We start from the raw sequence: 24,406 nt of genomic DNA, 5'->3' as shown, positions 1-24,406 counted from the left end.
ATGTTTCTCTTTCATAATCAAAGGAGGTGGATGGAAGAGATTCCTTTCCGTGGCCTGTACTGTAGGGTGGCCCCCGTGTTCCCCACAGGTTTCTCTCCCCCTCAATCGTCCTTGAAATGAGTACATGTCTCCCAGCACATGCCTGCCACCACCCCCGCTCCTCTGTATTATCATTTCTGTGGGGAGAAGTGCTTGAAACTGTTTTGCCAAAACTTGTGACAAGGAACCAATGTGGAACCCAGAAAGCTGGCCTCTGAGTGAAAAATTGCATTATAAATTACTTTTCCAGTGTGGGTTATTTTCGCGACTTTTTTCTGTGGCAGGAAAGCTTTCCTATAGTTCCTGTATGGCCTATACTTGTGACTCTGAATCAGGGAGAGCAGTAATGCAGTCATTAACTGTACAGAGCCTGGTCCATTGTGGTACAAATCACATGGACATTTTGTGACAGCCAGCTCATTCAGTTCACTGATCAGCTGCTGTAGTTTGATAAAGAGGCAGACAGATTGACGTGGACCCAGTACTTGCCATGCTACGGACCAGTAGACCTGAGATCTCCTCTACAATGCAGCCTTGGAGGTTAACTTAACCCCTGTCTGGAGCTGGAGATCACCATCCCACCCCATACGCCCTGGGTCTGGTTGAGCGCTGGCTGGCTCCCCACAATCCCAGGTAATGGCCACTTCTGTCAGAGCTTTGGCCAAAAAGAGCAAGGTTTTAAGGGATATAGCCTGATGGTATCCAAACCATCCACTAGACCAGCCATCAATTTGTACTGTACTTCCACCTTGCTATGGCTTAGCAGCCCTGGTCTAAGAGGTGAGACGACCAAGGTTTTGGTCTGAGGATTACCAGCTGGTGGTGCTTGGCCTAGGATCTTGATCTTGATTCCATCAGTCTGCAGACGACAGACTGTATAAGGCTGATATAGGCCCACTTATACTTCAGCTATAAAAGTCTGTCTCGGTCCACATAGTGACCTACTACTGTGTCATCACAGACAGACACAACCGCCAAGCAGCCTTGGTCGTTGAGGAACCAACCAACATACTTAGTGCTGGGGAGGGTGAGAGGGTAGGAAAAGCTTAGTGATTTTCCCACCCTCCCCAGTCGCCTTCCTTTGACAAAACATGTTCTGATGTTTCAATACTGCAAGGATTGGAAAGAAACATAAGAAAGCTGTCCATTGAAGAGAATGTGCTTACAATCCCGTAACGGGACATGTTTTGACTGGCTGGGGAAGGAAGAAAAAGTGTTTAAGAAAAAGACTAACACTTGAAGGAAGAAGAGGGATCCCGGAGGAGAGAGTAAGCGGAGACAACAAACGGAACTCCAGCAAGTGTTCCACTGTTGCTGAGGACCACTGACCCGCTAATAAGCCGACAATGTAAACAGATGTCGCTAGTGCCGCCGTGGTAACGCCTTCACAATACACATCTCCTCGCAATACACAAATCTTTAAAAACCCAAGTTTCTCATTAATCCTCCTCCCCAATGCTTCCTCCTCCTTATCCAGGCGAAAGCCCCACGTATTAGTGTTGTGGTAAGCGGGATATGGACTCTTATCCAGTGTTTGCCCAAGAAAAGAGTCTTAGACTCTATGCATCACCGCGATTTAGCTAATGCACATAATAGGGGCTATTTTTTCTTAATGCCTCCTCCTTGATGTGGACGTAGAGGTGAGAATAAACACAGAGTCCTTAGGGGAGTGGGATGGAGCCCAGAAGGGGCTGTCCCCCACCCTTCTCCCCCCATCGCCACCACAGCGACAACCATGACAACCCAGCAGTCCAAGTGCGCTTGAGGCTGCAGGTGCCGGCGTGTTTAGCTGCATTAAGCACTGACAACACACCAGCGGGAAGAGTAATCACATTTACCTGGCTGTCAGCCGTAGCCAGGTCGTGCAGCGCCCCACACTCTGCAAGCAAAGCACAAAGACCCAGGACTCCCTCTCCATCACCCTCACATGCACAACACACACCTGGGATACATTTAGGAAGGTGACAGTCAGTCAGAGACCCCAGGGAGAGGGGAGTATTGGTGGAGTGGACCATGGAAGGATGTGCGGGAAGGGGGTGTTCAACCAAGCACAGGGATCAATGTTCTTCACACTTCCCAGCCTCTGGGGGTAGCAGTTGTGGAGTGGTGGAGCCATGGGGCTCCGTGTTCAAAGGGGCCGTCGGCAGATTAGGAGCCTAGGGGCCTGGAGCATGGGCCAATCAGACAGAATGGGACCGGCCGACCGGCAGGCGCCTTCAGGGACACCTCGTGTTCCCCACACCTGGTACCAGAGGAAGCCATTTTACACAGCCCCCGGCCTGCTCTTTTCTCTCACCTCTGGTCGTAACTCTTTCTAAACTGAGTCAGGGTACGTCCCAACGACATCCATTTACAGGACACTCCACCCTCAGAGGAAAAACAACTGCCTTCGCATTTCAGCATGTGCTCCATTAGTCATCTAAATTCTGTTAAATACAGCCTCTGGTAAAACATTGGAATGGAATTAATATTTCATCATTATCTGAGTCAGAGTCAGAGAGAGAGAGTCAGAGAGAGAGAGAGTCAGAGAGAGAGAGAGAGAGTCAGAGAGAGAGAGAGAGAGAAACGGAAGACAGTGCGCCAAAATAGCAGTATGACTCTCTCCATCCACTGCCTGTTCTGCAGAAAGAATGGAGCCCTTTCAGGCTCTATGGCCCCTTTGACTTTTCCTACTGCTTCTGAACTCTCCATTTGACTGTGACTTTTAAGCACTACCCCGAAGGCACTGCCACCCCATACTGTGACCCCCTAACCATCACCCCAACCACAAGCCACCCCAACCACGGCCCCTAGCTCCCCTTGACTTCAATGGTCTGGAACCCTCTACCACTAGTGCTCACGCACACTTTCTCTCTCTCACACACACACACACACACACACACACACACAAAATCAACAGTGGCAGTCATGCTGAGCTAAGACCGGGCTGTAATCGACAGTAATGTTCTGCTTGCGAGGATCCTGTCGACTACAGACCCTGGGCCTGACTTTAAGTAACCTTTCACATTAGTACTGTAGCTTTGTGGTGGATGTACGCACCAGCGCACAAAGGAGATGCCGGCTAATGAACTAAATAAAATACAGTTACAGTAAAGGACCAAAGCCGGAGCCAGGGAGAGAGAGACCTTTTCATTACAGCCTGCAGATTAAAACTACTCGGTCAGGCTCAATTCGCAGGCAATTTAGCGAAACTAAACAGGCCATCGCATCAAATCCTTGTCCGGAGGCCACGCAGATGCACAAAATTGACCTCCTAAACGCCCCCCCCTCCCCCCTCCCTCGCTCTCCACTCATCTGTCTCTCATTCTATAACTGCATCTTTCTCTTATTCCTTTGTTCTATTTCCCTCTCTCACGCTCTCTCTAACCACGGCTCCTTCACTCCTCTCTCTCTCTCTAATATTTTATTTTTCTATCATACTCTCCCTCTCCCTCAAACCTCATGTCCCTCCCTTCTCTCTTCATATCAACAGTATCTTTCTACCTCACTCTATCACCCTCACTCCTCTATTCCTCCCCCTTCCTCTTACCCACACTCTCTCTGTCCCAGTGAGAGAGAAGGGAGACGAGGGGGTAGTGAGAGTGGTTTGACTGTGCAGTGTAGTGTTGGGGCTTTGATGTGTGTGTTGATGAGTGAAAGTGGAGTACTGTGCTCAGACATGCCCCTAATGAGAGAATTAAGAAGCTACGCTGAACGCTCCCCTTACTAACTTCCCAGAGAGCGAACGAAAGAGAGAGACAGAATTAGGGAGAGAGAAAAGGAGAGGGAGGAAGGGAGAGAGGTAGAGAAAGCAGCTGATCCGTCAGGCCTAATCAAGCGTCTAGCAGCCCTGCCTTTTACCTATTACTGTACAGAGAGAACCTTGGTGCCATTGTTGGGGGGGGGGGGGGGGGTCTACAGGCAAGTCCTTGAGCCTGCCGCCTCACTCAAATCACAGTATATTGTTCATAAATATACATAGAACAAGGCCAAATGTTCTATCTTAACCCACAAAAATATTGTATGTTAGGTTTTATGTAATTATCCATCTATTTACTAAATCACTGAGGCAATTCAAGTTGTCTGATGACCGAAAGCCCTGCCGACACAAACTAGCCATGTACCCACTACTTTTGACTTCATAAACACTCTAACAATCATATAAGAACAACCTATCCAACCCCTCCTCTTTAAACTGAGTTCTGTCTTCTGTACTCACCGTAGTGGGAATCCAGGTATCCGTTGCGGGGATCCATGGCAAACAGCGTTCCGCGATAGGGCAGGCTGTGGTCCGCCAGGTGGGGCAGCGAGCTGTGCAGCTCTTTCTTTACCAGTGGGGGGCGCTCTTCTGTGGACGTGGAGGGCTCCTCACCCAGCTTGCTGCCAGGGGTGCCAGGCGTGGAGGCCTGGGTGCTGATGGCATTGCGCCTCTCGCGGTTGTGGTGGTACTGCGTGCCCAATCTCTCATCTTCTTGAAGGGGACAGGGGGGAGAGAGAGGGTGAGATTATATATTTGGCTAAAAATATGAGTCCATATTTACTGACGATACAGCATAGATCTCGGTCCATTGAAATATACTGTAAGATACTGAGTCGAAAGTCTGCTTAATTCTTCACAACCTGAAATCCATTTGGTTATGAGAGTGGTTTCACTGTCAGTAGAATCATAACAGTGACTTACAGCTGCTGCCGTCAAGGGGAATTTCTTTACCTCTCAGAGTATACGCACACGCACACACACGCACACACACGGGAAAGAAGTAAAATCATGTAGCATACTCCTGTGAGGGGGAGTAGATTTATTTTGTACACCCGCAACCAACCAAGTACACAAATCCACCCAGGTTTAGCCTCCATAGGAGCCAGCTGAACTTGTGAGTTCTCAAGCAGCAGTCAGATAAATCCAATAGGACTCATCTCTGATGCTCTCACCAACTAAACGAACCCAACCCCCTGCATCGTGGCCACAGTCGGAGGGGGAGCGATTCCCACAAGCCAGATCTTAAAGGCAGCTCTGTCTGTTCTTTTCATAAAATAAATGGATTCCCATGGAGAAAGCAACCGGGTCTTCTCGCCTGCATTCCAAACTGCCCATTAACCAGCCTCATGGGTAGTATCAACCCCCCCCTTCTCCCTCCTCCTCAACCCCCTCTCATCCAGAGTAATCTCTCGCTCTCTTTCTCTCTCAGGGTGAAGGAGAGAAATTAAGAGGAGAGATGGGGAGACGGAAAGGAGAGTTCCCCTGAGAAGCTATCCCTGGTGTGCTGGGCAGAGTTAGTAGGGATAAAAGTGAAGAGAGTTCAAGGGCTGATCTGCTTTGGAAAGACTTGACCTTTGACCTAAACACTGACCCTGGCCTTCATGGGGTCGCCTGGCACCTGACCTGGTGGGTGATACTGTACAGATTTATTAGGAGTAGTCCCTAAATAGAAGATACTCTGGACCCAAAAATTCTGGTCTGAGATTATTCCTATCATCAGTACCTATCGTATGATTATGATAAATTATTAGAGTTGAATATTTTTAGGTAAATTCTTTGTACGATTGAAAGTTTTACACTGGCAGCTCTAGCCTTGTGCAATTCAGCGCTATTGCAGAGGCAGTTTGATTCAGTTACATACGATTCTATCAATCTTTCTCAATGCCTCAAATCCAACCTATTCCTTCTGGGAAATCTCCCCTGGTCCAGGTTCCTGGTTGATTCTAATTTCACTGTGATTGTTGCTGATCAGCACGGTCCAGTGCTCACTACTCACAGCCTCTCTCTCGCTCTCTCTCTCTCTCTCTCTCTCTTTTAATGTCTCACTGAGGGCCCTGGCAGAGTGCCGCGGTGCCGGCGCCAAAGGTTCTGTAGCGCTTACCAGCCTAGCACTGCAAGGCCCCCCTATGAACTGCAGGCAGCGGAAAACTGCAGCCCTCCAAAAGCCAATTAAGAGAAGAGAGGGCTAGATTAAAGAGCGCTACCCCGAGCACCCCGAGTTGCCCGCTACAGTAGCGAGAGAGTGGCACGAAAGGAGAGAAAGAGAGGAGAGAGAAAGACCCACGGGTCTGTCATTTATTCCTCTCACTCTCCCACATCCATTACCTGCGTTAGGGCCCAGCCACGCCACGGCGCTCGGAGCAGCAAATTCCACCAGTCTTAACGCGGAACTGACAAGCCAGTGAGAGAGCAGAGGCTCACGCTCTCATCCGCAGGAAATGACAGTGTCAGTTATGATATAAGTATTTAATCCTATACTGCACAGCCCCTGATCTTATTAAGGGAATAATGGCATTTATGCTGTTAAAGCTGGATTAATAGGTTCTGCTCTTGCAAAGCGCAATATTAACATAAAGGGATTTCAGACTCTGGGTTCATGTTCTCGCACGAATTGGATTTAAGGAAGGAAGTCGCGACTGTAAACTGTGCTGGGAGCCAATATAGCAAACGATAGTGCTGCTGAGAGGAGTGTAGGTATATATGTACTGAATACTCATCCAGCAAACACAGTGCAGAGGCCGGAAATAAGGCCTTGAATCTATCGTAGACCTGGATAAGTTTCTGGTTCTTGGTCTAGTTGATTTATGTATGAGTTTCATAGACTTGACATACACAATGTAGCAATAATCTTTGGACTTTTGCAAGTGAAGCCAAACTCCCACAAGCCCAGCTAAACAGTGTATATGAACTCTTTCTAGAGACAAAATACTGTGGTCATTATTCCCAAAGATATTATTACACTACATTCCTATCTTTCTCGTTGGCTTCTTCCCCCACTCCCCAGTTGGGTGTCTCTCTTTCTCTCCCTCTCTATTTCTCTCTCAGTGAAATCCAGCCCTATTCACTGATGTCTCTGAGATGTCAAGCAGATAATAGTTAAATCAAACCAGTGACTCCATTCCCCTCCTCCCTCTACTTCGCCATGGTTAACTGAGTCAGGGGGGTTCATCATTCTTCCGTATACCACCTTAAGGGTGTCCATTTTTTCAGTCTATACCGTCACACCCTGATCTGTCTCGCCAGTCTTTGTGCTGGTCTCCACCCCCCTCCAGGTGTCACCCATCTTCCCCTGTGTATTTATACCTGTGTTCTCTGTCTGTTGCCACTTCGTTTTGTTTGTGAAACCTACCAGCGTTTGTTCCATGCTCCTGTTTTCTAGCCCTTCCCGTTTTTTAATCGCTCTGCCTACCCTGACCCTGAGATTGCCTGGCATTCTGTACCTTGCCCCACCTTACTGGATTATTGACCCCTGCCTGCCCTGACCCTGAGACTGCCTGACGTTCTGGACCCTTTGCACCCTCTCTGGATTATTGACCCTGCCTGCCTTTGACCTGTTGTTTGCCTGCCTCAGTATTAGAAATTAACGTTTGGTTCTTCGACACTGTCTACATCTGGGTAATACCTGAAACGTGATATGGGTTCTTTATTTCAGCGTATACCACCTAAAATGGGTTAATTATTTCAGCATATACAGTTGTGAGTCGGAAGTTTACATACACCTCAGCCAAATACATTTAAACTCAGTTTTTCACAATACCTGACTTTTTATCCTAGTAAACATTCCCTGTCTTAGGTCAGTTGGGATAACCACTTTATTTTAAGAAATGTCAGAATAATAGTAGAGAGAATTATTTATTCCAACTTTTATTTCTTTCATCATATTCCCAGTGGGTCAGAAGTTTACATACACTCAATTAGTATTTGGTAGCATTGCCTATAAATTGTTAAACTTGGGTCAAACGTTTCGGGCAGCCTTCCACAAGCTTCCCACAATAAGTTGGGTGAATTTTGTCCCATTCTTCCTGACAGAGCTGGTGTAACTGAGGTCAGGTTTGTAGGCCTCCTTGCTCGCACACGCTTTTTCTGTTCTGCCTACAAATTTTCTATAAGATTGAGGTTAGGGCTTTGTGATGGCCACTCCAATAACTTGACTTTGTTGTCCTGAAGCCATTTTGCCACAACTTTGGAAGTATGCTTGGGGTCATTGTTCATTTGGGAGACCCATTTGTGACCAAGTTTTAACTGATGTCTTGATGTTGCTTCAATATATCCACATCATTTTCCTACTTCATGATGCCATCTATTTTGTGAAGTGCACCAGTCGCTCCTGCAGCAAAGCGCCACCACAACATGATGCTGCCACCCCCATGCTTCACGGTTGGGATGATGTTCTTCGGCTTGCAAGCCTCCCCCTTTTTCCTCTAAACATAACGGTGGTCATTAAGGCCAAACAGTTCTATTTTTGTTTCATCAGACCAGAGGACATTTCTCCAAAAAGTACGATCTTTGTCCCAATGTGGAGTTGCAAACCATAGTGTGGATTTTTATGGCGGTTTTGGAGCAGTGGCTTCTTCCTTGCTGAGCGGCCTTTCAGGTTATGTCAATATAGGACTTGTTTTACTGTGGATATGGATACTTTTGCACCTGTTTCCTCCAGCATCTTCACAAGGTCCTTTGCTGTTGTTCTGGGATTGATTTGCACTTTTCGCACCAAAGTACGTTCATCTCTAGGAGACAGAACATGTCTCCTTCCTGAGCGGTATGGTGGCTGCGTGGTCCCATGGTGTTTATACTTGCGTACTATTGTTTGTACAGATGAACGGGGTACCTTCAGGCATTTGAAAATTGTTCACAAGGATGAACCAGACTTGTGGAGGTTAACAATTGTTTTTCTGAGGTCTTGGCTGATTTCTTTTGATTTTCCCATGATGTCAAGCAAAGAGGGACTGAGTTTGAAGGTAGGCCTTGAAACACATCCACAGGTACACCTCCAATTGACTCAAATGATGTCAATTAGCCTATCAGAAGCTTGTAAAGCCATGTCATAATTTTCTGTAATTTTCCAAGCTGTTTAAAGGCACAGTCAACTTAGTGTATGTAAACTTCTGACCCACTGGAATTGTGACAAAGTTAATTATAAGTGAAATAATCTGCCTGTAAACAATTGTTAGAAAAATTACTTGAGTCATGCACAAAGTAGATGTCCTAACCGACATGCCTAAACTATAGTTTGTTAACAAGAAATTGTGGAGTGGTTGAAAAACGAGTTTCAATGTCTCCAACTTAAGTGTATGTAAACTTCTGACTTCAACTGTACCACCTTAAATGGTTTAACAAACACTGGGCAGCAGAAGGTCAACAACTAACACTTGAATGGTGATGCTGAAAGAGGAGGAATACCCCAAGGCTAATTTGTTATATCCCGTTCTAATGTCATCCAACCAAAATGGCTGGAAAACGTTATATTTTATTTGACTTTATTTTAACCTTTCTGAGCTTCATAGGTCCAGTTTACTGATAATGATTCTTACAATCAGGTCCAAAACGACTGCCACACTTGATAAAAATGAGCAATAGACTGTATAAAATAAAGAACATGTAATACCCTTGTTTGAACCAGGTATTGAGTTATTTGTTATAATTAATTGGTTATATATTTAAAAGATGATTGAATTGCTCCTAAACTGTAATGTTGTTAATGCATTATGCTTTTGAAGAAATCTTTATTTAATGTATAAGTGAATAGTTTGTTTAACTTTGAAGTGTTAAGTTTTGACCAATAAGGTCGCTTGTTAAGTTGTACCCAATGGGAGTTGACCTGGTTAACGGGAGGCCTGGGAAAAAGAGGGGGAAAGACGTTGATGAAAGGATGGACGTTTTACCTTAGGACGGTTGGTGAAGAAAAGTTATAAAAGACGACAGAACTAGAACAAAACCCATACTTACTAAGACATGTTTTATTTTATAAAAGAGTTATAATTTTGTTAAAAGGTGGAGGTATTTGCCAGCATTGAGGTTAGCCTAGCATCGTGTGACACCGGGAGATAATTGCTTGGGAAGCTTAACGAGTTCGTGTTCCCATGGGATATCGGTTACGGCTAAGGAGTACTGTCTGCATGGGTAGTAGTGCTTGCCTTGGACTTTGTGAGGAAACCTGCATGGAACTGCCATACTTCGCTGAGGGAATATCTACCAAGGAGTGAGTAACCACAACGTGAGGTGCTTCAGGATATTTTTGGGTGACGTCATTTTTTTGAGCTCCAACGCGCGCCAACGGTTTATTTAACCTGTTTAGGATAGGGGGCAGTATTTTCACGGCCGGAAAAAAAATGTACCCGATTTAATCTGGTTATTACTCTTGCCCAGAAACTAGAATATGCATATAATTGTTTGATTTGGATAGAAAACACCCTCAAGTTTCTAAAACTGTTTGAATGGTGTCTGTGAGTATAACAGAACTCATATGGCAGGCCAAAACCTGAGAAGATTCTAAACAGGAAGTGCCCTCTCTGACCATTTCTTGGCCTTCTATAGCCTCTTTATCGAAAACAGAGGATCTCTGCTGTAACGTGACATTTTCTAAGACTCCCATAGGCTGAAAAATAGTAGCGCATTTGGATAGTGGTCGATCTGAGAACAATGAAATGGGCGAGCGCGTGCACGTGAAGAGTCCATTTTACATTTTCAGTCTGAACGAAAACAACGTCGCCCGGTCGGAATATTGTCGCTATTTTACGAGAAAAATCGCATAAAAATTGATTTTAAACAGCGTTTGACATGCTTCGAAGTACGGTAATGGAATATTTTGAAATTCTTTGTCACGATACGCGCCGGCGCGTCACCCTTCGGATAGTGTCTTGAACGCAAGAACAAACGCAGCTATTTGGATATAACTATGGATTATTTGGAACCAAACCAACATTTGTTGTTGAAGTAGAAGTCCTGGGAGTGCATTCTGACGAAGAACAGCCAAGGTAATCCAATTTTTCTTATATTAAATCTGAGTTTGGTGAGTGTCAAAATAGCTAGCCATGATGGCCGGGCTATCTACTCAGAATATTGCAAAATGTGCTTTCACCGAAAGCTATTTTAAAATCGGACATAGCAATTGCATAAAGGAGTTCTGTATCTATAATTCTTAAAATAATTATGTTTTTTGTGAACATTTATCGTATTTATCGTTTATGTAAAAAGCTGTTTTTTGATATAAATATGAACTTGATTGAACAAAACATGCATAACATAATGTCCTAGGAGTGTCATCTGATGAAGATCAAAGGTTAGTGCTGCATTTAGCTGTGGTTTTGGTTTTTGTGACATTATATGCTAGCTTGAAAAATGGGTGTCTGATTATTTCTGGCTGGGTACTCTCCTGACAATCTAAATGTTTTGCTTTCATTGTAAAGCCTTTTTGAAATCGGACAATGTGGTTAGATAAAGGAGAGTCTTATCTTTAAAATGGTGTAAAATTGTCATATGTTTGAAAAATGGAAGTTTTTGGATTTGAGGAGTTTGTAATTCGCGCCACGCCTATCATTGGATATTGGAGCGGTGTTCCGCTAGCGGAACATCTAGATGTAAGAGGTTAAGCAAACTTGAAATAATTTGGACTCATTGGGGTTTATTATTTTTTATTTATTTTGATGTGTCTGAAAATGTATTTGTGTTTGAAAATGTTTTAATACACATATGGAACGTTATGTATATTGCCTTGGTGGAGTCATTGATTGTTTCAATTTCATTTAATGCATGGGATGGTATATCCTGATTCAATAACAGAAAGCTATAATCATTTAATCTGAAGTTAATACCCTATTGCCATAATCCTAGATAGTTTACAATAGGAATTCTTATTGGAGATGTCCTTCTCACCTAACATCCCATGCTGCTGAGATACTCTGCATAAGTTAATATTGTGAGAGTCATATTCGAGCCTGGCGAGAGGGTTACAAATACAAATACCTAACTATATTGAATGCTCAAAAAAATGAGGAAATTACATTTGCTCAGAGAAAGAGATTTTGTTAAACAAGTAATATTCTTGTCTTCTCAAAAAGATATGGGTTAAAAATGATTGGCACCCTGTTTTCAATACCTCACTTTGCGAGGATAACGGCACTGAGCATTTTTCTTAAATGTTTTATGAGATTGGAGAACACATTGGGAGAGATCTTAGACCATTAGTCCATACAGCATCTTTTCAGATCCTTGAAATTCTTTGTCTGCGCTTATGGACTGACCTCTTCAATTCAAACCATAGGTTTTCAACGGAGTTCAAACCCAGAGACTGAGACGGCCATTGCAAAATGTTGATTTTGTGGTCAGTGAACAATTTCTTTGTGAATTTTCATGTGTGCTTGAGGTTATTGTCTTGCTGGAAGCTCCACTTGCGGTCAAGATTCAGCCTCCTGGCAGAGGCAACCAGATTTTGGGCTAAAATGTCCTGGTACTCTGTAAAGTTAATGTAAAGCAAAAAAAAGATCGGAGCATACAATATAGCTCAGAGGCTTTCCAGTCAGTGTTCTCATCCATTGCGGTGGCACTGAGTGCTCTTGCTCTGATGTGGAGGACACAGGTGTCTGCAAACACTTTGAAAAGGCTGAACTTCAGGAGCACCTCTCCAACCCTGACCATCATCAGCCTCAAACAGACCCTTTTGGCTTTCCCTTTCTTCCTTCCCTCATTTTTAATTCCTCTTTCATTCCCCCCCCCCCCCCCCCTTTTCCCATCGTTGCCCCCATCCCGTCCTCTTCTCCTCCACCGATTCACAGGTCTATTCACCAACAACACAAAGCAGCAAGCCGGTCCTCAGTGGACCAAGGGGAAGCATGCCTCACACACAAAAAAAAAGAAAAAAAGAGAACTGTCCTGGTCTCTCTATGGTGATTGAATTTCTTAACATCTTTTCAAAAAGCGCTTAAATGCCTGGAGGCGAGAGGAAGAAACAAGCTAATGGTGGATGGGGAGCACTGAACAAATTTCAGAGCCCTTTCCTGCTCGCGTTTGAGGTTGAAAGTGAGCGCCTACCTTTCAAGTTTCAAAGTCCTCCTTCCTCCCGCAGTGTCACTGAAGGATTTGAAAAGAAGGTAATTGTGCTCACTGCCGTCCTGATCAGAGCGCACGCTAGTATTTCAGGGGCTTTCTCTGCCACTATAATGGAGCCTAGTGCTCTCTCCATCCTCTTACCCTGGCATTCTTGTTCTCTACCCACCTTCTCACTCACTTTTTCCTCTTCCTCTCTCATTCTCCGTTTTCACATGCTCTCACTTTCTCGATCTCTCTTTCTCGCCCAGCCAGCCGCTCATTAAATCCTAATGCCCAGGTTTCTCCCCTTTTTATTCTGGGGCCGTTCAATGTAAAGGCTGCTCTGGATACCTTTAGAGAAGCCCCATGTCTGAGCAGGGGAGGAGGGCCTTTAATGGCAGGGAATAAAGGAGGAGGGAACTCATGCAACAAATGATAAAATTAAATTATAATGAGGTATGGAGTGGAGAGGATTCCTTCGAGGAGGGGAAAGAGAGCGAGAGATAGAGTTGAGCCCTGGGACAAGGGGGCTGAAGTTAAGGGTGCCTGGCTAATTCAAAGTAATGAGAGGGAGAGAAGACAAAAAGCCTGGCTGCTTCGGAGGGAGTTAGTGTTTCTCAAAGGCTAGCAGCCGTTGTGTATAACAAGGGTCGGAGTGCCAATCTGCTCCAGCCTCTCAGACATTTGACTTGGTACCCTACAGACAAGATGATTTAGTAGTCTCTGCCGCCTTACGCTACTACATATGTTTCAGTCAGAGGATCACGAAGGGGCAAATACACATTGTTGCACATTCTACACACTGAACCGGCTTTGTTGGACGGGACCTTTATCATCAAGGAGGTGTCATTCGTTGTGCCTCTGAACAAGTGCCAGCAGCAACACAACCATTCTCCTCCACCTACACATTTTTGCAAGTCATGTTGTCTGTGGCGTGGTGATGATGGGGTTTGGCTGGAGAGCCCGATGGAAGAAGGGGGGAGAGGAGGAGTGGAGGATGCAGACAGAAAACACAAAACGCTTCTTCAAAGCTCCTCTCCTCCTGTGCAATAATCTCTCTCTCTCCTTTTTTCTTTCTCTTGTAAATCAACTCCCCGCAAAAAGACTCAAGACTACCCAATTAACAATGAGAGAAGGAGGCGAAATTACAGCAGCTGGCTAGGGTTTAATAAGAGCGCAGCAGCTACCTCTCCAAGCGGCTTAGGGAGAGCTTGCTGTACCTGGCACCTGCGCTATCTATAGACGGAGGGAATACGATTAGCATCACAGGCTGAAAGGAGAAAGAGAACCTTCAAACTCCACAAGAGGAGGAATCGCAAACACAACAAGAGGAGATCAGCATGGATAAGTGCAATTGTCTGTGTTTTTCTGATCAACTTCTTGGCTAGCTGTCCTATAGGATGCAGGTTTTTGCAAGAATGTTTCCTTTTAACTCCTGCTGAGGGAGCTTCAGTGGCATCTCCCACAACAGAGTTCAGTTGTGTATTGTGTTGAAGGTAGACAGTTACCAATCAATAAAATCAATGTGGAAACCACACAAAAGTGTGCAATTGCGCAATACGCCAGAGTTCCCTCTGTAACTTTTAGTCCTTGTCTTATTTCTTCTCTCTGCAGAGTGGTCCCATAGTGCCGCATTATTTAAATACGTGCGCTGTGAGTGATGCTTGGAGTAATTACAGTGAGATGCAGTGGGGAAGTCGGGAGTATTCCTGCTCCACACTGGCAACCCGTTGTCAGCCTCTGATTTCCCCCACAGCCCCGACTGCTGCCCTCCTCGATATTCATCTAGGGTAATTTTTGACGGCTCCCACGTCTCAATTTGACACTGTGGCGCACCGCCCCAATCCCCCCCCCCCCCCCCCGGAGTCCCACACTCTGGCGCTGGGGCTTTTCTGGGGCCCTACCAGGGGCCCCTGGCTCTCAGTCCCAGCCCATAGCCTAGAGCAGGGTTTCCGCAAACTCAGTCCTGCCCCCCCCCCTCCAAAAATGGGGGGACCCAAGAGTCCAGAGTTTGGGAAACCCTGGCCTAGAAGGCAGAGGGAAGAGAGGGGAGGAATCAAAAGAAAGCTAGGCTTCTTCCACCTTCCCTTGTCTCTCTGTGCTCAAATCAGCCTCACAGCAGGGCTGTGCTTAACCCCACTCCAATCCCCACTGACTACCTTTCATACATCAGGGGCCTGACGCAGGTCCACCGTTGGGGCACGGAGCACTCTCTACAGCCCCTCAACCCATTTCATCAGGAGCACATTGTGAAGGAGCAGTGATGTTCTAGTGAAAGAGCTACAAGCACTGACTAAAATGCACAGTGATGGGTTTGGGCCATGCCTTTTAGAATGTTTAAGAATTTCAGTCAAAGGGCACCTTGGCTCATATTCCTTTAAGGATCAAACCCAGGAGATGCATTTGATCAGTGCTCAAAACCACAAAGGCAATAACAAAGGCAATTTCCACTATATTCATTTAAACTGAAAAAAATATAAGGTTTTGATTCCATGTTTCATGAGCTGAAATAAAAGATCCCAGAAATGTTCAATATACACAAAAAGCTTATTTCTCTCAAATTTTGTTTACATCCCTGTTATTAAGCAGTATCTGTGACCAACAGATGCTATGAAATCCATAGATTAGGGTCTAATGAATTCATTTCAATTTACTGATTTCCTTATATGAACTGTAACTCAGTAAATCTTAGAAATTGTTGCATGTTGCATTTATATTTTTGTTCAGTGTAGTAGCAGTGGGTCATGGCACTCAGATTAGGAGGCCCTCGCCAAGAGAATCTGGACACCCAGCCAAAGCAAGAGGTGGGGAAGTGCCAACCAACAGTTAAAGCAAAATAAAGAATTGTTAGTGAATTATGTCCAAATGCCACTGTGGTATTGAGAACAATACAGAATTATACATTTACTTCACTCAAGTTTCTGCAAACTCTATGAAGAGTCTCAAGGCTGCCTCTGAGTGCTGCTTTGCTAACACATTGTGATGGATAGATGATGGAAAGCTAAGGCTAGCTTTATCAAACAGAAATTTGCATCCTGCAGCACTAACTCCAAAAAGTTTTGGAACACTAAAGTCCATGAGAACAAGAGCACCTCCTCCCAGCTGCCCACTGCACCGAGGCTAGGTAACACCGTCACCACCGATAAATCCACGATTATCGAGAATTTCAAAAAGCATTTCTCTACAGCTGGCCATGCTTTCCAATTGGCTACCCCAACCCCGGCCAACAGCTCCCCAACCCCGCAACTACTTGCCCAAGCCTCTCCAGCTTCTCCTTCACCCGAATCCAAACAGCAGATGTTCTGAAAGAGCTGCAAAACCTGGACCTGTACAAATCAGCTGGGCTAGACAATCTGGACCCTCTCTTTCTAAAATTATCTGCCGCCATTGTTGCTTTTCAACCATTCACTGCCCGCACCCGCCCGCCCAACTAGCATCACTACTCTGGACGGTTCTGACTATGTGGACTATGTGGACAACTACAAATACCTAGGTGTCTGGCTAGACTGTAAACTCTCCTTCCGGACTCATATTAAACATCTCCAATCCAAAATTAAATCGAGAATCGGCTTCCTATTTCGCAACAAAGCCTCCTTCACTCACGCCGCCAAACATACTGACGTAAAACTGGACTATCCAACCGATCCTCGACTTCGGCGATGTCATTTACAAAATAGCTTCCAACACTCTACTCAGCAAACTGGATGCAGTCTATCACAGTGCCATCCGTTTGGTCACCAAAGCCCCTTATACCACCCACCACTGCGACCTGTATGCTCTAGTCGGCTGGCTCTCGCTACATATTCATCGCCAGACCCGCTGGCTCCAGGTCATCTATAAGTCTATGCTAGGTAAAGCTCCACCTTATCTCAGCTCACTGGTCACGATAACAACACCCACCCGTAGCACACGCTCCAGCAGGTATATCTCACTGGTCATCCCCAAAGCCAACACCTCCTTTGGCCGCCTTTCCTTCCAGTTCTCTGCTGCCAATGACTGGAACGAATTGCAAAAATCGCTGAAGCTGGAGACTTATATTTCCCTCACTAACTTTAAACATCAGCTAACTGAGCAGCTAACCGATCGCTGCAGCTATACATAGCCCACCCAATCTACCTACCTCATCCCCATATTGTTTTTATTTACTTTTCTGCTCTTTTGCACACCAGTATTTCTACTTGCACATCACCATCTGCTCCTCTATCACTCCAGTGTTAATTTGCTAAATTGTAATAGACTCTTTTTTTTCTATTGTGTTATTGACTGCACGCTTGTTTATTCCATGTGTAACTCTGTGTTGTTGTTTGTGTTGCACTGCTTTGCTTTTTTTTAAATGTGTGTGTGCATGTGTGTGAGAATATTAAGAGTTAGCCAGTGCTTACTAGTCAGAGGGATAAGTAGACACTTCAAAAGGCACCTGCACGCCAGCTGTCCCAGCACCTTGCCCACCCCCTCACCCCGTTTAAATGCATATTAACTCGTATCTGAGGCTAGCAGGCTAATTTAACTTTTGACATTTGATATCCGAGGAATGAGAGGGATCAGACGTTTAGCTGGAACCGGATTACACCCCCCCCTGCCCGGGTTCACTACTGCCCGCCTCCTTCCCCCTTCGTCCAAAAATCACACACTCTCTCTCGATTCATTAATTTGCCTGCTATCAATGACTGGTAAATATCTCAGACTCGGAGTGGAACATCCATCGCTCGGTTCCTTTCCTTGACCCCCTCTCCCCAGCTCAGTGGCCATAGTTATTATGGTTCTTCTGATGTTACACTCAATGTATGGATCAGTTCACTGCCCTGGCTGCTACTCCCTTAGTTGTTGATCTATTCTGGCTGTAACTACCTACTTAACAGCTCAACAAAAAGTTGATTCAACCTTTTCATTCTACTGAGACATGGCAGCTTTTTGATGCTTTCAGGCACAATTTTGCCAAATGAAAATAAATTCTAGAAGCACATGACGTCACCCCCAGTATCCATTCCAGGAACCAATCAGGGGCAAGCCTAGCTGACCTCTGACCTGTCATACAGAGGTGAGGTGTTATGGGTTAATTAAAGTCCGTAATTTCTCATTGGTTGTGGTCTGACGCTTTCTGTTCAATGTCTACATTACAGGTTGAATCAGGGGCTGTGAGCGAGCATGACGGATTTGGGTTAAATGCATAACACGCCCGGGGGCCTTTGATGCAGCAGCTGTTAATGCTTACCGTTTCTCAGCCGCCACATTCAGACATACAGCCTCTTTTTACAGGGAAAGCATGACAATCAGATTTCCAAACTACAAGCCAAACGTCATAAAAATAAACAGGACCAAACAGATTTCCTGCACAACTTGCCCAAAGCCATAAAACAACCCAACCTGGTAATCAGGACTTTCTAAACACTCAACACATACAGGCACCTAAAGTCAGAAGGAAAAAGAAAAACCGCTTCAAGGTAAATCGAATCAACATTCTCTACCTTGACACGACAATCATTTGAAAGCCATCAGTTGATTTACCATGCCGTTTTTCTCACTTTTCCTCCCAGCTCGAGACATGCTTCTTTCAGTCGAAGTCCCTCCGTCAAATCACATTCAAAAATCCACAAAGAATCCCTTATTACAAAGGTACCAAACTTCCTATACCCCACACAACCCCCATTATAAACAGTGCTCTTTCCATGACAGACTGACCAGGTGAATCCGGGTGAAAATTACGATACCTTGATGTCACCTGTTAAGTCCACTTCAATCAATGTAGATGAGGAGGAGACAGGTTAAAGAGGATGTTTAAGCCTGGAGACAATTGAGACATGGATTGTGTATGTGTGCCATTCCGAGGGTGAATGGGCAAGACAAATTATTTAAGTGCCTTTAAATGGGGTATGGTAGTAAGTGCCAGGGGCACCAGTTTGAGTGTGTCAAGAACTGCAACGCTGCTGGGTTTTTCACGCTCAACAGTTTCCCGTATGTATCAAGAATGGTCCACCACGAGTTCCTGGTTGGCGAGCGACAGAATGGCCATGTAGAAAACAAGCTCCCGGGCAGTTGTAAATAATTCACCTCCAAATTCAACTTTTCAAAATTCGAATATATAAAAGCTTCAGTTTTAATGAGTGGGGTAGGTAGTACGAGAAGTCAGAATAAGTTTAAAACATGAGTTAAAGAGTCAGATAAAGCTGAAATGGGTGAAGATATGCACGGCCCTCAACAAGCAAGGCAAGATGACAACAACAAAAGTGAGATGGAGAGGAACCCGGCGAAGGAAATGCTGATAAGTGTTAGCAAAGAAAACCGCAAACTTAGAACCGAAATGAGAGGGAACCTGACTAGATCCAAGGATGAAGAAGGAGTTAGCAGAATTAAAACACAAATTTACAGCGAGGCTCCAGGAAACTAAAGGGGAAATTCACACCCCAAGTACAGCGTTGAAAGGGGCAGAGACACAGATGAGACAGCTGGAAGAACAAAACATGGAAATTGGCGAAGCTCTACTCCTGTTATGGAAACAACAACGACAAATACCGGAGAAGCTGATGGATCTTGAGTGAAGGTCCAGGCGCAACAATATCCGTATTTACGGCATTTACGAGATATGCCCCAATTCATAGAAGGTCTACTCAAAAACAAACATTCTCTACCGACATACACAGATCTTCAGATCCAGAGATCTATCCCCTAGATACGTTGTTGTCAATACAATACAAAGGAATACGCTTTCAATCCCCCATGGGCAAGATGAGAATCCACTGGGATTTGGGGGCCTACAGCAGTGTGGTCGAGGAAGCGCAGGACAATTATTTATTTTATTTCACCTTTATTTAACCAGGTAGGCCAGTTGAGAACAAGTTCTCATTTACAACTGCGAACTGGCCAAGATAAAGCAAAGCAGTGCGACAAAAACAACAACACAGAGTTACACATAGGATAAACAAACGTACAGTCAATAACGCAATAGAAAATAATCTATGTACAGTGTGTGCAAATGTACTAAGGTTAGGGAGGTGAGGCAACAAAAAGGCCATAGTGGCGAAATAATTACAATTTAGCATTAACACTGTAGTGATAGATGTGCAGATGATGATGTGTAAGTAGAGATACTGGGGTGCAAAAGAGCAAATAAATAAATAACAATATGGGGATGAAGGTAGTTGGGTGTACTATTTACAGATTGGCTGTGTACAGGTACAGTGATCGGTTAGCTGCTCAGATAGCTGATGCTTAAAGTTAGTGAGGGAGATATGAGTCTCCAGCTTCAGTGATTTTTGCAATTCGTTCCAGTCATTGGCAGCAGAGAACTGAAAGGAAAGGTGGCCAAAGGAGGTGTAAGCTTTGGGAATGACCAGTGAAATATACCTGCTGGGGTATGTGCTACGGATGGGTGTTGCTATAGTGACCAGTGAGCTGAGATAAGGCGGGGCTTTACCTAGCATAGACTTATAGATGACCTGGAGCCAGTGGGTCTGGCTACGAATATGTAGCGAGGGCCAGCCAACAAGAGCATACAGGCCGCAGTGGTGGGTAGCATATGGGGCTTTGGTGACAAAACGGATGGCATTGTGATAGACTACATCCAATTTGCTGAGTAGAGTGTTGGAAGTTATTTTGTAAATTACATCGCCAAAGTCAAGGGTGGGTAGGATAGTCCAGTTTTATGAGGGTATGTTTGGCAGCATGAATGAAGGAGGCTTTGTTGCAAAATAGGAAGCCGACTCTAGATTTAATTTTGGATTGGAGACACTTAATGTGAGTATGGAAGGAGAGTTTACAGTCTAACCAGACACCTAGGTATTTGTAGTTGTCCACATATTCTAAGTCAGAACCGTCCAGAGTAGTGATGCTAGTCGGGCGGGCACGTGCGTGCAGCAATCGGTTGAAGAGCATGTATTTTGTTTTACTAGCATTTAAGTGCAGTTGGAGGCCACAGAAGGAGTGTTGTATGGCATTGAAGCTCGTTTGGAGGTTTGTTAACAGTGTCCCAGGAAGGGCCAGATGTGTACAGAATGGTGTCGTCTGCGTAAAGGTGGATCAGAGAATCCCCAGCAGCAAGAGCGACATCATTGATATATACAGAGAAAAGAGTCAGCTGAGAATTGAACCCTGTGGCACCCTCATAGAGACTGCCAGAGGTCCGGACAACAGGCCCTCTGATTTGACACACTGAACTCTATCTGAGAAGTAGTTGGTGAACCAGGTGAGGCAGTCATTTGAGAAACCAAGGCTATTGAGTCTGCCGATAAGAATGTGGTGATTGACAGAGTTGAAAGCCTTGGCCAGGTCGATGAAGACGGCTGCACAGTACTGTCTTTTATCTATGGCGGTTATGATATCGTTTTAGGACCTTGAGCATGGCTGAGGTGCACCCACGACCAGCTCGGAAACCAGATTGCATTGTTGAGAAGGTACGGTGGGATTCGAAATGGTCGGTGATCTGTTTATTAACTTGGCTTTCGAAGACTTTAGAAAGGCAAGGCAGGATGGATATAGGTCTATAACAATTTGGGCCTAGAGTGTCTCCCCCTTTGAAGAGGGTGATGACCGCGGCAGCTTTCCAATCTTTAGGGATCTCGGACGATACGAAAGAGGTTGAACAGGCTAATAATAGCGGATGCAACAATTTCGGCGGATAATTTTAGAAAGACAGGGTCCAGATTGTCTAGCACAGCTGATTTGTAGGGATCCAGATTTTGCAGCTCTTTTAGAACATCACCTGTCTGGATTTGGGTTAAGGAGAAGCAGGGGGGGCTTGGGCAAGTTGCTGCGGGGGCTGCAGAGCTGTTAGCCGGGGTAGGGGTAGCCAGGTGGAAAGCATGGCCGTAGAAAAATGCTTATTGAAATTCTCAATTATTGTGGATTTATTGGTGGTGACAGTGTTTCCTAGCCTCAGTGCAGTGGGCAGCTGGGAGGAGGTGCTCTTATTCTCCATGGACTTTACGGTGTCCCAAAGCTTTTTGGAATTAGTGCTACAGGATGCTAATTTTTGTTTGAAAAAGCTAGCCTTAGCTTTCCTAACTGACTGTGTATATTGGTTCCTGACTTCCCTGAAAAGTTGAATATCGCGGGGGCTATTCGATGCTAATACAGTTCGCCACAGGATGTTTTTGTGCTGGTCAAGGGCAGTCAAGTGAAATAAAACATTAACTAACCGAAACAGAAGACAAGGCATATTGACATTAGAGAGAGGCATGTGTAGCCGAGTGATCATAGGGTCCAATGAGCAGCAATAGGTGAGTCCGGGAGCCGTTCGGTAGTCGCTACTATGCTAGGCAAGCTGAAGACACGGCGATTCAGAAAGCTAGCGGGCCGGCGACATCGCAACGGAAAAGCATGTTGAAACCACATCGGACGATTACGTCGGCAGACCAGTCGTGATGGATCGGCGGGGCTCCGTGTCGTCAATAAAGGGTCCAGGCCAATTGGCAAAAGAGGTATTGAAGCCCACGAATTAGCGGGTATACCTCTTCGGCAAGCCTGGAGATGGGCTAAGCTCGAGGCTAGCTCAAGGGTAAGAGGCGTTAGCCACTTGGTTGCAGCTAGCTAGCTGTGATTATCCGGTGTAATGGCCCAGAGCTTGTGGCAGGAATCCAGTGATGTGGTGGAGAAAAGCAGTCCGATATGCTCTGGGTTGATATTGCGCTGTGCAGACTGGCAGGTATTGACCGAGCTAAAGCTTGCTGGTGTCCGAGCTAAAGGTGAAGACCGCTAGCCGTGGCTAACAGTGACTACTAGCTAGTTAGCTGACTAGCTTCTGATGGGGGTTCCAGTTATAACGGATAAAAATAGCAGATCCGTACCACATTGGGTGAGGCGGGTTGCAGGAAAGTATATTTAGATCGTAGGTGGAAAGTGAGACGGGAAAAAATGATGAAACCAACTATTTACATGGGACAAGACGGGACAAGACAACCACACTTCTGACTGCTACGACATCTTGGATGCTCGTGAGGAAGAGGTACCGGCCGGAGGAGAGGACGGGCTCAACAGTATCACTAGTGAGGGACAACTACAACGAGTGTTGACGTGAAGGCGTGTGGGAGGGGGCGGAATACAGCTGGAGCCGGAGGAGAGGAGACGGTACAATGAGCAAGGGACAGATTGCAGGAATTCAAGCGGAGACCTAATTCTAAGGCTACATAAGTGATTTGTAATAATGGGTGTGAGGAATTTCCTAGGGCTGAAATATGAGGTAGGTGGATAACATCTATAGATGGCAGTTTAGCTAGCTAGGGTAGATGAATAGCAACTATGGCTGGCTGGTTGGCTATCATATTGCTGGGCCGGTTTGACCAATTTATAGCTAGCCAAACAGCCTGTAACATCAGCCCGGCTAATTTCTTTTGGGGCTAAAACTGTCATTGTTTATAGGCTATAACCCAGCCTTGGATAGGGTAATTTGAGGATTAAGGCCAATCGACTAACATACTGACACAATATTATTTCCAGAAAATGATCGCTCAAAAGGCTGACTGTAAGGCCGACTGTTTACTTTAACCGCAATAACGTTTTATTTGGAAACTCACAAACGAAGGGAATCTTTCAAATGGAACACTGACTCTTTTGAATAGTAACCAAGACTGGTGGGTGTGAGTCAGAAACTGGTCATAGCTAGAGTGTGCAGAGGGAGAATTTTCAGCCATCTCCGCACTGCTAGAGAGGGGCCTCCACAGTGCGTTTTTCTCGTTGAACAACACAGGGGGTGTGTTGGGAGGGCTGCAATGGGCAACCCATTTTTTGGAGGTCTATTTTATTGAGATTTTGTATCCAGATGTTCAAGGTTTAAATGGTTTTATTACCTGGGATCCAATACAGTCTTGATGTACAAAAATAATACAACATATGACGAATGACATTAGGTTGGTGTCCTTAAATGTGAATGGTTTGAACAATCCTATTAAGAGAAGTATGGTTATTGCAAGAATAAAAAAGGGAGAAAGCACAGGCCATATACCTCCAAGAAACATATATCACAATTGGAACATGAAAAACTGAAAAGTTGGTTTTAAAAACCGATTCTGCAGCTCTTTTAAACAGAAACACAAAAGGAGGGTGGCGATGCTTATTCAAAACTCAGTTCATTTTGAAAGTATTAAGGAAATTAATGACAAATAGAGGAGATTCACGGTGATAAAGGTGAAATATGCAAACAACAGATAGTAAATACAATATATAAGAAAAGAGATCCACAAACAAGACAAATTAAACACGGACCCACAGACAGAGAATATACTACCGGCAAAAGTTTTAGAACACCTACTCATTCAAAGGTTTTCCTTTATTTTTACTATTTTCTACATTGTAGAATAATAGTGAAGACATCAAAACTATGAAATAACACATATGGAATCATGTAGTAACCAAAAAAGTGTTATACAAATCAAAATATATTTTATATTTGAGATTCTTCAAATAGCCACCCTTTGCCTTGATGACAGCTTTGCACACTCTTGGCATTCGCTCAACCAGCTTCATGAGCCAATCAGATGTTGTGACAGGGTAGGAGGTAAAAGACTAAGTCTATATTATGGCAAGAACAACTCAAATAAGCAAAGAACAATTACAGTCCATCCGTACTTTAAGCCATGAAGGTCAGTCAATCTGGAAAATTTCAAGAACTTTGAA

The 24,406-nt window shown here is 44.9% G+C and overlaps 1 protein-coding gene across 4 annotated transcripts in view; it reads right to left on the bottom strand.

Annotated features, from left to right (window-relative positions):
- LOC106578655 (transcriptional activator GLI3) overlaps positions 1-24,406 on the bottom strand; it is a 197,012-nt gene that overhangs the window by 108,049 nt on the left and 64,557 nt on the right. For 3 of the 4 annotated variants that reach the window (XM_014157694.3, XM_045702221.2, XM_082965706.1), the window contains exon 3: positions 4,238-4,489. In XM_014157694.3, coding sequence (XP_014013169.3) covers positions 4,238-4,489 — 252 coding nt within the window. The remainder of the gene's footprint in view (positions 1-4,237; positions 4,490-24,406) is intronic. The other variant, XM_082965705.1, reaches the window with a different exon arrangement.

Source organism: Salmo salar, chromosome 19, assembly GCF_965601325.2.
Source record: "Salmo salar chromosome 19, fSalSal1, whole genome shotgun sequence".
Taxonomy (NCBI): Eukaryota; Metazoa; Chordata; class Actinopteri; order Salmoniformes; family Salmonidae; genus Salmo; species Salmo salar.
The sequence above is the reverse complement of the archived record's forward strand: the minus strand, read 5'-3'. Positions and strand labels throughout refer to the sequence as shown.